Source organism: Ictidomys tridecemlineatus, chromosome 12 (genome assembly GCF_052094955.1).
Source record: "Ictidomys tridecemlineatus isolate mIctTri1 chromosome 12, mIctTri1.hap1, whole genome shotgun sequence".
NCBI lineage: Eukaryota > Metazoa > Chordata > Mammalia > Rodentia > Sciuridae > Ictidomys > Ictidomys tridecemlineatus.
Window position 1 is genome coordinate 85,378,111 of NC_135488.1, and position 16,945 is coordinate 85,395,055.

The 16,945-nt window shown below is 36.5% G+C and overlaps 1 protein-coding gene across 7 annotated transcripts in view; it reads left to right on the forward strand.

Annotated features, from left to right (window-relative positions):
• Srbd1 (S1 RNA binding domain 1) overlaps nucleotides 1-15,567 on the forward strand; it is a 210,421-nt gene extending 194,854 nt beyond the window's left edge. For 5 of the 7 annotated variants that reach the window (XM_040271009.2, XM_040271012.2, XM_040271010.2 and 2 more), the window contains 3 exons: nucleotides 3,601-3,657; nucleotides 11,105-11,289; nucleotides 14,714-15,567. In XM_040271009.2, the coding sequence (XP_040126943.1) occupies nucleotides 3,601-3,657; nucleotides 11,105-11,289; nucleotides 14,714-15,003 (532 nt within the window). In that variant the 3' untranslated portion in view covers nucleotides 15,004-15,567. The remainder of the gene's footprint in view (nucleotides 1-3,600; nucleotides 3,658-11,104; nucleotides 11,290-14,713) is intronic. The other 2 variants (XM_021725841.3, XM_005324506.4) reach the window with 1 other exon arrangement.
• Nucleotides 15,568-16,945: the final 1,378 nt, after the last annotated feature.

A 16,945-nucleotide genomic window follows, 5' to 3' on the forward strand; every position in this document is an offset into this window, starting at 1 on the left:
CTGCTGCTAGAACATCTAGATCATTCTTTCATGGCATTGCCTTTTCCTATATTGAGGAATTATTTTCAGATTTCCCTGTGGATAGAAAGGATTTCAGAACCTCTCCAAAGTGAATCCCACTCACCTTCACAAAGCATTGCGTCCAGTGCCCAAGCCATCCTAGATTTTATACACTGGAAAACCAGAGACAGTCTGTGAAGGAGGATTTCTTCCTGTTTTCTGTCATCATCAAGCAGTCATAGTGTATCCACATGTGAGTGATTTCATTATGTTGGTTACTGTAAGGCATGAATAAAATTACTGCTATGTTATGAGTTAGAATGAGGCCCAGAATGGCCTATGTAGGGGTTCCCACACCCCACCTCCACCATGCCTCCTTTCCTTTTATCCTGCCATTTGGGTTGATCTTGAGAACCAAGGCATGTATCCAATCTGCCCCAACTCCCCCATTTTTTTTTTTTAATGTAAGGTGCCAGGAAGTCGTGCTTTATGCTCTAGATGATACTGATTTGTATGTGTCCCAGTAAGACCTGGCACTCTCCCAAAGAATCTATTGCATTAAGAATTTCATGCACTCCAGATAGTTAAGCTTGAAAGTTGTACTCTTGAAAAATACCAGGAAATTTAATGTCAAGACTGTCACTCAGCACTCATTTTGATAAAACATTAGCTATTTTTTGTTATTTCCATGTTGGCCATTAGGGAGAAATTATAGGACTAGTTTCTAGAAGTAGTTAACAGCCTGTGTAACAGGAATATGACATTGTAGTACCATTATCACATACTAGATAAATGTACATCAAGGAATGATTTGCATTAATGCTATATTATAATGTTAGTACTGGATATTTTCCTTATTGTTGATGATGTGCCTGTTTCTCACCCTTAGCAATCAATGCTGAAAAGTGTTTGTGTGTGTGTGTGTGTGTGTGTGTGTGTGTGTGGTGTGCATCTGTATGTGCTAGAGATTGAACTTAGGAGTACTTTACCAATAAGCTACATTTTGTTTTGAGACAGGATTAACTAAATTGCTGAAACTGACCTCACTTTTGATCCTCCTGCCTCAGACTCACTGGGATTACCAGCATGTGGCCTGAAAAGTATATTTTGAGAGAATAAAGAACCATGAATTTAAAATTTAGGTCTAGAACAGGAATGATCTTATCAACTTGACAAAATCTTTATTTACAGAGGGAATAAGCTTCTGTTTTAAAAAAAATCTAAGCAATATTTATCTTTAATTTACTAAAAACTTGTGTAAGATTTTTAAGAGCAAAAGAAGAATCAACACAATTGATACACAAGAATTCCATGATCAGATCAGTGGCTAGATGGACCCTAACTGGTGCCCTGGATTAGAAGTAGTTAGGACTAGCAGGAGGGAGGTTGGGAGGTCCTGCCTTGTTGGTGCCTGCTATGGAGCTAAAATAAGTCAAGCCAGATAATGACCAATGGCCAATACTGAAGACCCTGAGTAGGTGCTTTCCAGTCTCTGGCTCTTTCTCATTTCTGTTCAAGGATTTAGCCTCACTTTTGAAATTGCCTTCAGAGGTTTTATGGCCTTCAATCTTCTTTCCAAGTAAGGAAAGAAGTTTTCTAGCTAGTAAACAACTATAAAACAGAGAGTTTAAATTGCTTTTGGGTTTAAAAAAACAAACAAACAAACAAAAAAACACACACACAATTAAAAAAAAAAAACAAGAGTAGACCTATGCCAATCACACATGTGATTTCATAGTTTCAACTGTGAGCAGTCAGAAGCCCCAGACCTTGTCAATTGTGATTCTTCTGAGGGATATGTCCCTGAGTTCACCTCCCACTCCTCACATATCTAAAATTCACCACAGCTTTGTTCCGCAGTAGCATGCCACCTAACTCCTATAGTCTGAAAACATGTTTCTTTATGGAAGACTAGCCTGAAAAGAAATCCAACTGCAAGTTCTGTGACATAAATGACAACTAGATAAATAGACCTAAGAATTTATTTGCATATTTGAAAGATGTTGAATTTTTCTAGATTTGTCTCAGAATAATTGACAGTATTTTAGACATGAAAATTTAGGGAGAATCATTGCTGGATTTTGACAAGCAATTTACTTGGCATTTCTATCAATTCATTATCCTGCATTCATTTCTAATAGAACTATCATTAGAAAATATTAGATTGGGGCTGGGTTTGTGGCTCAGTGGTAGAGCGCTTGCCTAGCATACATGAGGTACTGGGTTCAATCCTCAGCACCACATAAAAATAAAAAATTAAGATATTGTGTCCACCTAAAACTAAAAAAATAAATATAATAAAAATATTAGATTGCCTTTTCAGAAAAATAAGAATCATAAAGGAGATCTCAGTAATTTCACATTGATTACATGTAGGAACAATATGTTGAATATATCTGGTTAAATAGAATATGTGATTAAAATTTTTAAAAAAGAATTATAAAGGAGAGGCTAAATCTAAAAGTCAAAGATGTTAAATGGACAGAGTCCTAATTTTTTGTTTAGTGATTTTTTTATTAATAGTTAAGACTTAAATAGCATACTTTAGCTCTCAGGAAGTAAATTTATATTTTCAAAAGTACCCTCACAAAAGAGAAAAGTGATAAAAGAGAATCCATCCACTTTAGAGTTAGATGATTAGGCTCTCAGGTTCTTGGGAATTGATTATCCTTTCTGATGTCTTACACAATATTCAACATACTACCCACACAAAGTTTCTGACAAAGCTAGTAGTAGGGAGTATGGATATGAAGTTCAAGGACCTGAGACTGTGAACATGGCTTTGCCCTAGTCAGTCTGGAGGCATTGCAGTGTCAGAAGGTCTGATATAGCTATTTGACCTGGCACTGTTATTTAACCTCCCTGTGCCTCAGTATTCTTATCTGTTAAATGGTGATAATAATACACCTTTCTCATAGAATTACATGAGTTAATGTATTTGGAATCCTTAGCTCTTGGGATAAGTAGGTTAGTATAGTTGCTGCAGTTAAGGCTGATCCCTTGGTTGTAATTAAGAAGGTGGGGTCAAGCTGAACCATAAAAGAAAACATGGGATATATCACAACAGTTTGACTCGGAGGAAGTTTATTGTTTTGTCATGTGATCTAGATGTAATTTGGAGCATTTAACATTGTTGATTTATATTCATACTGGCTCTTGGGACTGGAGAACATGCTAGTTTTTCTCCTGCATATCTGGAGCAACTTGTTAGTACCCACTGAGGGAGGAGAGGGAACTGCCAGCCACCTACAATAAACCTTGAGCTTGCTTCAGGATTATATTTTCAAAGCATGTGTCTGCCCTTCTCCTTGTCTTCTCTTCAACTTTAGGCCACTAAGTCTGGAGCCCAAAATTCAAGAGGATATTGATTTGGTCTCCCATTATCTCCTCTTTCTTTGTTCCCAGGCTAGATGTGGATTTGAATCTCAGCATGTCTTTTGCTACCTCAGTAATCTACTTTGTCACCATAAGTAAGTGACTTTGAGCTCAGTTGCCCACTCTTTAAATGGATAGCAGTGTCTCTGCCCATTCAGGGAACAGCCAAGAAGTTAATAAAATGAAGATGTTACATAATAATAAATAAGATTATTTTTTTAACAGGTTCATGTTCATAATAGAATACTGTGTCCCAATGAAGAAAGTCCTTACCCTTAAGAGGTGGGTTTTATCCCTGTTTGTGCTAGAGCTGTTTAATTTCAGCCTTTCCACTACTCCTATCTTTTTTCGAATGCTACTTTTTTATTTGTCTCTTCAAATACACAGGCACTAATCCACATCATGGCTTTACAGGCAGTAAATTAAATTATATTAATTCTAAACACAGTGTTTTTGAGCTGTAGAGAGTCTGCAGCCTTTGAAACCACTAACTTAATTTTGTCCAACTCTTATTCAGTAACTCAAAAAGGGCCAAAGTTTTTTTTTTTTTTTTCTTTCAAATTCGGTTTAAAAATAATAATAAATTGTTCCCAGGCAGGGGCCCTGGGTGCCAAATTTTATCTAAGATCTAAATCTTCTGTCTGCATTGAAAATTCTCCAAAGTAAGGAGGTGGAAGTGCTAATGACGATGTGATGTATAACTTTTACCTTAGCTACAACTTGTGGTCTCAGTGTGTGACTTTGCGCTGGTCCCTTAGTTTTTCTGAGGTTTGCTTCCTTTTTCTGCAAATCTACAGCTACAGTAAATTTTTGAGAGAATTAAGTGAAATCATCTTTGTTGAGCACTTTCAAAGTATCTATTTATCCAAATAGAAAAATTTGCCTCTGAAAAAATAGATATGAGTAGAAGATTCTTTAATTCAATTATACTGTCATTATTAGACTATAATCTCACTCATGGCAAAGATTCTGTTATGATCTTTGATGGTCTCCTCTTCACGAAATAAATATTTATTGAATAAGCTGAGTAGGCTTTTCTTTTTTGCCACAGTGGGGATTGAAACCAGGGTTCTCTACCACTGACCTACATCCCCACCCCTTTTTATTTATTTATTTATTTATTTATTTATTTGAGACAGGATCTCACTGAGTTGCTGAGGTTCCAGAACAACTGCCTGGCACTTGTGATCCTCCTGCCTCAGCCTCCGGAGTCTCTGGGATTACAGTGTGTGCCATCATGCCCAGCCCTAGGTGTGCCTTTCCAAACTGCTTTTAGTTGACCTGAGCATTGTGTTGCATTCCTTTGAAAAGCTTTGATTTAAGCAAATCTTTATCATTTGAGGTAGGGGTGTGTATGTTTAAAAACAACCAATATTCTCTGGAAAGAGGTGATCAAACTAAGTAATACTGAGTTGTTAGGGTTTTTTGTTTTATGTTTTTCTGGTTATTTATATATATAATCTATGAAGTTTTCTTAATATGAAAAGACTGATTTTTTTATGTCACTTGTAAATTTGTTTCTAAGGCAATTCCTGAAACAGTTTAGACTTTTTTTTTTTTTTTTTTTTTTGGTACTAGGTATTGAACTCATGGGCACTTGACCACTGAGCACATCCCCAGCACTATTTTGTATTTTATTTAGACACAGGGGCTCACTGAGTTGCTTAGCACCTCATTTTTGCTGCGATTGGCTTTGAACCCACAATCCTCCTGCCTCAGCCTCCCAGAGCCACTGGGATTACGGGTTTATGCCACTGGGCTCCGCTAGTTTAGACATCTTTAAAGCAACAGTAGTTTTCAGTGCATGACACCTTCCTTTTTTATGTACTCATATTCATTTGGCTGATATGAATATACATTTGGTGTTTAAATTATAATTCCACAATCTATCATATATAGCAAGATATTCTGAAATAGATAATAATAATAATAGATAATAGATAATACAACATTGGTTATTATCCAACTGATCTTAGATATTATAGTGTAACTGCATGAGTACTGTCTTTCCCTATTTCTAAAAGGAAGACCATCTGTATTAGTCAGCTTTTCACTACTGTAACTCAAAGACTGACCAGAACAACTGTAGAGGTGGAAAAGTTTATTTGAGGGCAACAGTTTCAGAGGTCCGTGTTTAAAAACAACCAATACTCTCTGGAAAGAAGTGTGATCAAACTACGTAATACTGAGTTGTTGGGGTTTTTGAGAAACCTAGAGAAAACCGGCTCCATTCTTTAAGGCTCAAGGTGAGGCAGAACAATATGGCAGAAGAGTATGGCAGAGGAAAGCAGGTCACATGATGATCAGGAAGGAGAGAGAGAGACAGACTGATAGATACACTCCACTGGCCAGATACAAAATATATACCCCAAAATGCATGCCCCCAAAGATCTACCTCCTCCAGCCATACCCTACCCACCTTCAGCTGCCACTCAGTAAATCCCATCACAGGATTGATTCACTGGTTGGATTAAGTATCTCATGACCAAATCGTTTCTCTAAACCTTCTTGCATTGTCCCACACATGAGCTTTTTGGGGACACCTCACATCCAAACCATAATACCATCCTAAATCTTAAACTTTTAGAAGATTTCTGTGTAAAGACATTTTAACTGGCACTTTTTTTTCTAACAGTTAATTCCCTATAGTATGTTACTAGGGAATAAGAAGTTTAAAATGAAACAGCTTTCTAAGTATATGTTATCACACATACAATTAATGCAACATGCAGTGAGTATCCAGTTTCTGCACAAGTGTAACAGATTCTTAAAAAAAAGAAGGAAATGTTTAGTTCTTCAGAAGTTAAAAGCAGGTAACAATATGATCTTATAAAGCAGTCTTTTGGCAGGAAAACCTGTGTTCTTTAATCCATGGCAGTGTGTTTTTGTTTGGTTTTATCTGGGTTGGTTTTTTTTTTTTTGGCTACTCCTCAGTGCAAGAGGTGCTCCAAAGACATTCCAAATGGTACCAAGCAATAACATTAAAGGTACCCTACCCAGCCCAGGTAGCTGCACATTATTTAAAACTGTACTCTCAGATCAGTCTGTGAAAGCTTTCAGAACAAGCCTGCCACCCTCTCTGAACCGGTTACATTTTAAAACTATTTATCTGTTGATAATATGTTAATTTTGTTTAAGTCCAGTCAGCGGTACATTCTCATGAAGAGTTATTTGTGCTTACTTTCTGTTGATCAAATGCTGAGAAAAGCCATTTAGATATTATTTTCATTAGCTCTTTACTAGCTTCTGTACTAAGGAGGTATTCTGGGGGCCTCTTCTTAACTGTACTCTCCTTGAATTTACAACTCCTTGTGGGTTTTACACCAACATAGATTTTTAAGGATTCTGGCCCAGTTCAGTGTCTTGGTTTAACAAGGAGGTTAGAAGTTTGAAAAGATTCTTTGATGATTAAAGTACAATTCACATTGTTGTCGCTTTGATTTGACCACTAGAGCAGCAGATGTGGTAAAGTTGGCCCTCTCTCTCTAAGCTCAACTCCATCCATGCTGCCCTGCACTCACCAGTGGGAATTTAGTTCTCCTGTAGATAAGGTCAGAGGAGGATTGATTTTTCTCCTTTGCCTCATTTGAACTTATATTCAGTCTTTCATGTTAACAACAATAGATTTGAAAATATATGTATTTTTAGAATAACAAAGTAATGCTGGACTTCTCATTCATGTCTCCCTATTCAATCTATAATCAGAGTTTTTAAAGTCCAGACTTTTTTCTTAAAGTGTAAGCTCTCTTTAAAACAAAAAACAAACAACCAACCAAAAATAAACACTACATTTCTCACTGTTTTACAAATTGGAACTTGTTCCTATTCATTTCCAAAATGATGGTGTTCTTGCCATTAATTTTTTTTGCTTATTGATGAAATTATGTTAAAATTGAGTAAAATTAATGGATAAAAACAAACAAGTACAAAGGTGTCTGAGAATGTAAGGTATGGGTAGACAGCTAGAAGTTCTCTGCCGGATAGCATGGTTCCTGGTGGAAGTATGAGTCATGTGTGCATTGCACACTAAGCACATGCTAATACGAAGTTGTTTTTACTGCTTGTGTTGCATCACCAGGCTTTTCTGTGCTCTGTAGGTATCATGTTGCTTTCGTGTAATGAACCTGAGTCCCCAGCGCCTAAATCTCCATGCTGGAAGTGATTACATAAAACTGAACAGCTATGTCTGAAGTCTCGTGAATTCTGAGAATTTCTTCTTCTTTGGGGGAAAAATATATATATATAAAGACTGTTCTTATTCTTTGAGAAGAAAAGCCTTGCATTTGTAACAAGTCTCTGTTGGACATACCACTGATTTTATAGTGTATAGCTTTGAGTGATTTAGTTATGTAGCTTTCTGTTTGAAAAATAAGCATTATCTCTGTTCCAAGGTCTGTATTTTAACTTTGTGCAGATGTGTGCTAAAAGAACATGATGTGCTTATTTGTTGCATTTATGCTACTTTCTTACTTTAAGTAAGATGGATGAAATTACATATTAAATAAAAACAGCAGCTCTAGCAGCAGTCCTTAGTAAGCTGAAAAAGCCTTCCAGAGACAGTGGAGAAAATGAAACTATGACTTCAATAACTCATTAACTTTGGAGAGAATTTGTCTATTTAAAAGCTTGTATATGATAATTCTTTGTGGGATTTACTCAGTGTTAACTGTCTGGTGTTTAAAAGTAATCTTCCATTAAATCATGTTGGTAAAATATTATCCATAATATTGTGTTTTCTATCTTAACCAAATACAACACATTAATTTTTATGTACTTTCAGTTATATAGACAGATAACCTGTATGTGGAATGAAACTCCATTAGTAGGAATAGCTACATGGCCCTGGGCAAGTTATTTAACCTCCCTGAACCTTAATTTTTCTTTTCTGTATGATAGTATACAGGATTATTGTCCTTTTAGGATTATTGCCCTGATTAAATGAGAATACCCAGCTAGCATAATGCTATGCACCTACTGATCAGCACATGTTCTCTTACGTTCTGTGTTCCAAGCTTCTTAAAGTCATTTTAATTTAGTACTTTTGAGCTAGGAAATACTTGTATTGTGTATTATTTCTCAATTCTAAATTGAAAATTTGGAATATGTAGAATAATTTTTTTAGGCTCTATAAGAATCATATGTCTATTTAATGGCTACTAAGGAGAAAGCACTGCTTCCTACCATATGCATCTGAATATATTTGAAAGCCAGTAAGGAGAGGTCAATCCTAGTGCTACTCCCAGTTCATTTTATAGTCCCTCTCCCCTTTGGTTTGCTGTTTTTTTCTTTGTGTAACCTTCTTCTTTAAGAAAGTTTTCAAAGTAAAAAAGCACTCAACTTAACTCTGTAGTCATTTAAAAATAGAGTTGATCAATGTGAAGCATTAGCTAGGAGCACAACCTGGTACTTTCTTTTATTGATTTCAGTTACTGGTGCCCTCAGGCTTGTGTGTGTGAGAATGAAAATGATATGTGAAATAGGCACCCAGGTTAAACAGACCAATTTTCTTCTGAGATCTGCGATCACTATAAGTAGAATTCTTTATATGGAAATAACTTTGGTAGCAATTAGTTCCTCTCTTACACACAGATGCACAATCTAAAGACTCCAAGTGGCCTGCTGAGTGTGTATTTTTGTTATTGAGGCCAAGATGTACAGTGCTTTGGGAACTTTTTACTGTTTAGTTACTTCTATTAATTGTAAAATGCCATTCAAGCTTATAGATTTACAGCCCATGAATACATTTTTTGGGCATTTTAACAGATGGTTATAAGCCAGAATCTTGAGGATTTGAAAGATGTCCTGCTTAAGTAGCCAGTTGCAGACCAATAAAGCCAAGACAGTGAATACCAGGGAAGCCTGCTCAGCAGGGTATGAATTATTTAGAAACTTGTGTAAGGAAGTTGGCTGTGGGCAGAGGTTGTCATGTGTCATCTGCCCTGTCAGTCAGACCTCCAACAGCTGTGCCCTGTCACCAGACCCTATGTGCTACTGCCCATCCGTCAGCACTGATACCGGCTGCCTCTGCCTGCTGGGGGGAAGCTGTAGACTTACAAACTGGCTTGTAGTTTGGATAGAAGCTCATTTCCAAAGAAGGACATTAAGTCTCCTTATCTTTTATTAAACCATTTACTAAAATATATTCTCAAAAGATTAGCTGGATACTGAAGAATATGGAGATATTTATTTTATTTTTACCCACACACAAAAAGGCCATTAGAAATGTAGGAGAGCTGCTCATTTGAACTCAAAGGGACACCCTTGTTAAATCAGAGATGGAGGAGCTTTCTCCACCAGATACCAGATTATCATTACCAGAGTACTGCTGAAGAGGCACTTTCTGGTTGAACACAACAATGCAAAATAAAAACGTGGAATTATATATCCATTCCTTTTGTGATGACATAGCAGCCTGCCAAATGGGATACATCCCAGTCCTGACTGTAGACAAACTTCCAACAGTTTTCCTTTCCCTTCTTGTATTCAAGAGATGTCCTTAGAGGAAAGGATTTGAGGGCATTAGTATCACTGTCTGTCTGATTACTGTGTTGACGTTTTTAAAGTGCCATTAATCATAGGAAATGGAACTTAATGAAGTAGAAAAATACCCAGCCAAGGAATGTCAGAAAGTAAGCTACAGCCCAATATTCACATGAAATTGAAGGAAAATACATCTTAACCCTTTACTTGACTTGTCTTTTTCTCTTACTCATTTCTGAACTTCAAAGCTAAGTAGTTGAGAGGGAGCTGTACAAGCAAGGGAAATTGTAAGCATAGCAAAAGGAAATTTTTAAGTCAGCTCTGTTTATTTGGCAAATGTTGTAGCTATTTCATGCATAAAATATATAAAGATAATATTCATCTTTAGATTATACAATTGAGGTCTTAAACTTGATTCCATTTTGGAAGTAAATTACTTTTTGTTTCAGATATGCCCCCACTTTTGCTGTATGTATGTGTGTGTGTGTGTGTGTGTGTGTGTGTGTGAGAGAGAGAGAGAGAGAGAAAGAAAGAAAGATTGATTGAACCTAGGGCCTCATATGTGCTAAGCGCATGCTCTACCTTTAAACCCTTTCCCCAGCTCCCCTTCCATATTTCATCTGTTGAATTTTAGTATTGCATGTTCTTGATATAATTTAGTTAATATGAGACTTGATGGAATTGGGGAATCTTTAGGCCTAAAAGTGGGCTGCAAGGTGATGCTCCCATCACAGCCACATAAAAGTAAAAAGCAATGATACTACCCATGAATAGAACAAATCATTTGTCAGAAGCTGGCAATGCTTGATGCATATTTTGTTGGATAATACCAAAGTATTACCAATTAATGGTTTGCTTATTAGCTCATGTAAATTCAAATGTTATCCTAACAGAAATTTCAGGAAACAACCTTATTTAGAAAATATATATGACACTAGTCTACAATGAGCATTACTGTAAAATGTTCTGGTGCTGACTCTGAGCAAGTGCTTCATTTAAAAACAGTATAAGAACTCAGTCAACTCCATTCCCTGCCCCTGTCTTCCTCCACTCAAAATAGATCACCTCTTATAGCATGGTACTCATAGTAGATTCTCAATAAAGAATGATTGATTGATGTATGGTGATGTGTAGATCTGAGATGGCAATTTATAAATCTGAAATGAATTAATTTTAAGAAAATCTGTGTAAGGATAGTGAGAAAGAAGTAATATTATTGATAAATTTGGGGCTTTTCTTTCTACTGAAGGTTTTTATCATTCATTGGAGGGACACTGTATGAAATTGGAAAGCCTGAAATGCAACAAAAAATAAATTCATCCCTTGGAAAGGAAGGAATAGAGAAAACTGCTGAAAGATTGCAGACAACAGCACACACTTTACAGGTCATCATAGATGGTCTCAGCCAGCCTGAAAGCTTTGACTTTCGAACAGGTAAGTTGAACTTGAATTATAACACCTGGGTCTTGTTTAGCTTATGTTGTCTCTTTTGACCCCCATAACAGCTCTTTGCCATGAATAAAACAGATTCTTTCATTCTATATATGAGAAAATTGAACTTAGTAATTGTCCTTCAAAGTTCTTATACTTAATTTCGAGCCAAAGCTAAAAACCAGGTCTCCAGACTCCTTGCCCACTGTTCATTTGTCACATCACTGGACTAGATGCCTTGTATATGTCCTGCTTATGCATGAAGGCACACATTTTTTGTCATTCTTCTTGTACACTGTTTTTATATCCTAGAAGACAGAAGTGCAAGTTAAGTCATTCTACTCACAAACTAAAAAGTGAATCTTCATCCTAAATTACAGCCTTCCAAGTTTCTGGATTCAGTGTCAATGAGCACATTGAACAAATAAGATGATATCTCTCTGTTGATTTTACTTCTAATTAAAAGTGCTCTCAGCTTTCAGCACAGGTAGGGGGTGAGGGAAGTATAATAGCCATAGTTGTTGAGAGCAATGACCGGTGAAAAAGAATTAAGGTATTAAATGACCTACTTCCTAAGGAAGTTTGACTAGGAACCCCTGAGATTTAAATGAATCTGCACACTTGTCTCTTAATTAGTTTTGATGATGCCATATTTAGTGCTTGGCTCTTTTCAGTCTGGATTAGGCAGTGTAAGATAGTTGGACATGCTTCCTTGAAAAGATTTAAGGAAATTTCAAAACACACCCAGCAAGTTCATTCATTGTGCTATTCCCTAGTGTTCTGTAGGTCCTAAATTTAAAAAAAAAAGAATAAATAAAACACCCAGTTAGACCATGGCAAAAATGTGGGCATGGACCCCTCCAGATTGTCCTTCTCACAAAATAACTGTTTCAACAAACATATCCATCTCCATTTGGAAGCCTGATTCTTTGTGTGTGAGTGTCATGGATATGTCTAGCAGAAATACTACATAGAGCAGTGGTTCTCAAACAGGGTGGGTGTTTGGAGTGGCAGGCCTATGCCATGGCTGTGGATGGTTGTTAAATGTGCTTTAGCTACAGGTATCCTATACCAGGATATCCCTGTCCATTTTGTTTTTCTGTTATGGTGTTGATCACACCATCATCCCACTTATGTGGTGAACTTAGAGAAAAGATCAGCACTCAAATTATGTCGTCCACTTAGCCAACCAAATTAAGTAAGATTCTTACCTGAGATGCCCTTTGTTCAGCAGAAACATAGATGAACCTGGGCTTTGGACTGAGCTTTCCAGTTACTAGAGTGTTTATCAGTATGTTAAGTGACATTTCAAATATGTGTCTTTAAGCAACAAAAGTCACAATTGTATCTGAGAACTGTCATTTTGCTACATCCCCAAGGTGAAGGGAGAATAGTCACGCTTTTTGAGAAGGTAGATAATATTTTGGCTGTTTCCACATATTAGTATTTATGTTACATTTCTTTTCTCCATTCTTTCAAAAGTATTTCCTTTCTTAATGCTGATTCATTTTTTTCCTTATATTCATCCTGTCTTCTGTTTTCTCAGTGACATAATCGATTCCATTTTTATTAACAACAATGGTTGCAAGTTAGTTTCCATAGTGGGATTCATCAGAAGCAGTCTGGTGAGAGTGGCCTGAATACACAGCCTTGGCCATCAAAGTGTTAAAGTTTACAGGGTATATGGAGGATTTTCTGATTTCTCAGTGGCCCAGACTGTCTTCAGGAACATGTTAAGTAGTTTCTGACTCTGATTTTCCATGCAGAGTTAAACTAAGCAGCTGATCAGAACCCCTTGGGGAATCTGCAGCAGCTGGACCGCTGTAAGAAAAAGAGGGGCGGGGGAAGAGTTTCCAAGCATAAAAACAATGCCTTATAGGGCCTCAGAGACCATCCTACCTCTGGCCTTGATCAACGACTTAGCTTTACTTTGCTTTGACATAGTCCCTGCCCCTTGTAACATTACATTACAGTAGGCTTCTTGCTTTAGGAATTCATTGCTTTAGCATCAGGTGAAATTCTACAGAATCAATTCCAATTTTAGCATATTCTCTTTCTCTCTCTTTTTTTTTAAATGAGGAAAAAAGAGATTTAGGTTTTAAAGGAGGCTTTTGTTTTGTTTTACAGGAAAAAGCTTAATTTTTAAAAGATCCTGGTTTTAGTGTGGTTGGACTGGGGGAGGGGAACAAAGAGGTGACCAGTTGTTAATACAAATGTAAAGGATAGCTCTAACAAGTAATCAGGATAAAGCCAACAGCTGTGGAGGAAAAGGAAATGGACTGGGTGGAGGGGAAAATGAGGTCTTAGTAAAAGGAGATCCAAGCATAGAATGTGTTCTTTGTTATTAGAGTCAACACTCAGTAATCCTAGGAAAGGGGGCCAAGAAGAGCATGGATAAATGGAGGCCACAGATAATTCACAGGTCCATTTAAACTGTTAGTTCTCACTATCTCCCTCATAAAACCTGAGTTGTTGTTTTTTTATTTTAACTAGAGCCATAATGATTCCTTGGCATGCTTTATGTCCACCTTTTGGGGACAGTGAGTACTAGTGAACAGAGAAATAAATGTATGCTTGGATAAGCAAGGAATGAGGGGGCTGTAGGCACTTGATAACAGAGATCTAATGTCTTCACCTTTGTATCTCTAGTGTCCAGCAGAGTGCCCGGCCAGGAGGTAATAATAGGAGTTAATATATGTTTGATGAATTGAATTTGAAAGAAGAAAAAGAAGGTTGGGTTCTAGATGGTTTGGGTACCTGACCAAGACATCCAGAATCATAATTCATAAATTTTGTATAATCAAGAATCCATAAATATATTTGAAATGGACAAGAATTGATTCCTGAGTTCCAGTTTTGCAGAAAAAAATTAGAAGACAGAACATTTGAATTTCATCCACCTTTAACCAAAAGTTAATGTCTTTTCTGCCACTTTTATATAGCTTAAGGTTTCAGGCACTGAAAACAAAATTCCCAGTCCAAGGATCTTACTTTCTCAGTGTTTATGATTTAAGCATGTATATTCATTAACCAAAAATAATGTGGTCATCATTTCTTACAAAGAAAAATATAGTCGAAGACTATGAGTAGTGCAGATGTTTACATTAGTGATACAGAGTTCAGGGAGAAGAAAGTAAGTAAATCTTCTCAAATTATTTCTACTCTGTGACTGCTATTTCTTATAGAGTGCATTTTCTTTTTCTTATTTATTCATTTATTTATTTTTACATAAGCTCTATTATTATTATTATTTGCATTACAATTCAAGCCGGGATATGTCTTCTGCTGTGTTTATGTCCTCCTTCAAAGTCTAATATTGGTCTGAGCATATAATCAATATATAGTCAGTACTGATCCACTAAGTTATATTGTATCTAAGAAGTACAATGCATTATTAGTTACATAAATTTTTCCTCTTCCCTTACAGAGTTTGATAAACCTGATTTCAAGAGAAGTATAGTGTGCTTGGAAGATCTGCAGGTTGGAACAGTTCTTACAGGCAAAGTTGAGAATGCCACTCTGTTTGGGATTTTTGTGGATATAGGAGTGGGAAAATCAGGGTTGATCCCCATACGAAATGTAACAGAAGCAAAACTTTCTAAAACAAAAAAGAGAAGGAGTCTTGGACTGGGCCCTGGAGAAAGAGTGGAAGTCCGAGTACTGAACATTGACATCCCCCGATCTAGGATTACTCTGGATCTCATTCGGGTGTTGTGAGTGTCCCACTGAAAGCCAGACACTGATTTTTATTTCTTCATTTCTAAGGATAGATCACGTGTTATTGAGTTCTAGATAGCAGAGAAGAAAGAATCCACAAGAGTATTTTCCACTTTCCTTATGAATAAATAGAAAACTATCAACTAGTTAAAGAAAGCAGCTAGTAGATATCCTTACATGGTATTATGTAGTCACAGTTTTCTGACCAAAATTTTATTTTTTATTTTTTGTATTTCATTTTTTTGACTCAACATTTTTTATAATAGATTGTTCACTCCCACTTGCCAGCATCCTCCTCATTGGATTTATATGGGATCATCTTTTTTATTTGAATTGTACAATACTTTTTGACACAGTACAGCTGGCAGTATGTAATTCTTCCATTTTATAGATTTTTTTTTTAATCAGGCCTTTTGGACATGATTCATGATTTTACAATAATCTTTATTTTCTCTTGCCACGCAAACTAAAACCAGATTCTGATGTGAACATCAATTGAATGGCTCAAAATATTTCTTAGAGGATATATGTATTGATCCCTACAATAAAGTTTTGTGGCTAGTGTCTTGCTTTTGCTATGTTGATTCAGTGAATGAATAGAATTCAGTCTCAGATAAAGAAGATATGGTTCATGGAAATGTACCTTTGGGAAGAGGTGCCTCTGGAAATTTGAAGAATGATTTTATTTGAGTTAGCTTATCATAGAAGGGTAGATTCTTTCTTAACAATCAGATTAAACTTCAATTGGAAATAAAAATGGCCCTCCCTAAAGATTGTAGATCAGGTGAGAAGGGGCAAGAAAAACAACTAGACAAAGGAAGAAGTGACTGTTACTGTCTTTTAACTAGTGGACATGGTAAGTATTAGCATGACTATTCAGGGTCAAAATGATATGAATAGAACTCAGACTAGACTGGTAGCAGTGTCAGACTGTTGCTGCTGTTGTTGATTTGCCTAATGAAGTTATTTGCATGAATCAATACCTGGTTTTCTCTATGTATAATGAGTAGAGGATGGTTTCTAAAGTGTGACCAATCCTATTTATTTGCCTGAAACAATCCTAGGCATAATTTTTAATAATGCCTCTTTTTATCTTCAGAGTGCACCATTTGGATCATATCATCACCTAGTAGTAGTAGTCACTCACAGTGTGGTGAGTATGACTGTGTATCTCATAACAATGATGCCTGATGGCTCACTATTCTCAAAATGTAGAGCTTTCCAGCTAGTGCCCATAGACCTTTTTAATATAGAATGTTCCTTAAAACTTGTGTTAACGCAAATCTTATTTGCCACGTAGTTTTATTCTTGGAGTACTTTTGCTCTGTTTATTATTGGTCTTCAGCTGACAGTGAATTTTAATGTTCAAACCTTAAATTGATCCTCCTACTCACTCTTCCCAATAGTCTTCATGGTCCATAATTTGCAAATCATTGATGAGTGATGCACCCCTGTGGGATGTAACTTCAAACAGATGTCCTTTTCCCTGGACACTTTGTACACAGGAACCAGAGTAATTGACAATGCTGGGCAGCTCTGTTGAATTGGCAGCTAAGCTTTTTTGGACACAGGGGGAACTTGACATTGCATTAGATAGTATAGTTTGTTCTTTCCATCCCTAACATAGTGGTAGGTCTATAAGGCCAAAGCTGGGAAAAGAGGTACCTCATCTCTTTATCATTGCAACTCTCATGTAGAATGGAAATCAGTGTTTTATACTACTCCTAGTCCTTACTGTACCAATAATCCACATTGTGCCTTTCAGCTTATATTTGCTTCTAGGAGTCTCCTAATCCCAAATATAAGATGGGGTTGGTGATAATAAAGCACTTATCTCCCTAAATATTTATTGTCAGTCTTCTGTGGACCAGACATTGTGCTATACACAAGCCATATTATTGTGATAGAAAAATAGATATTACTGCTCCCCTTATGGAACTTA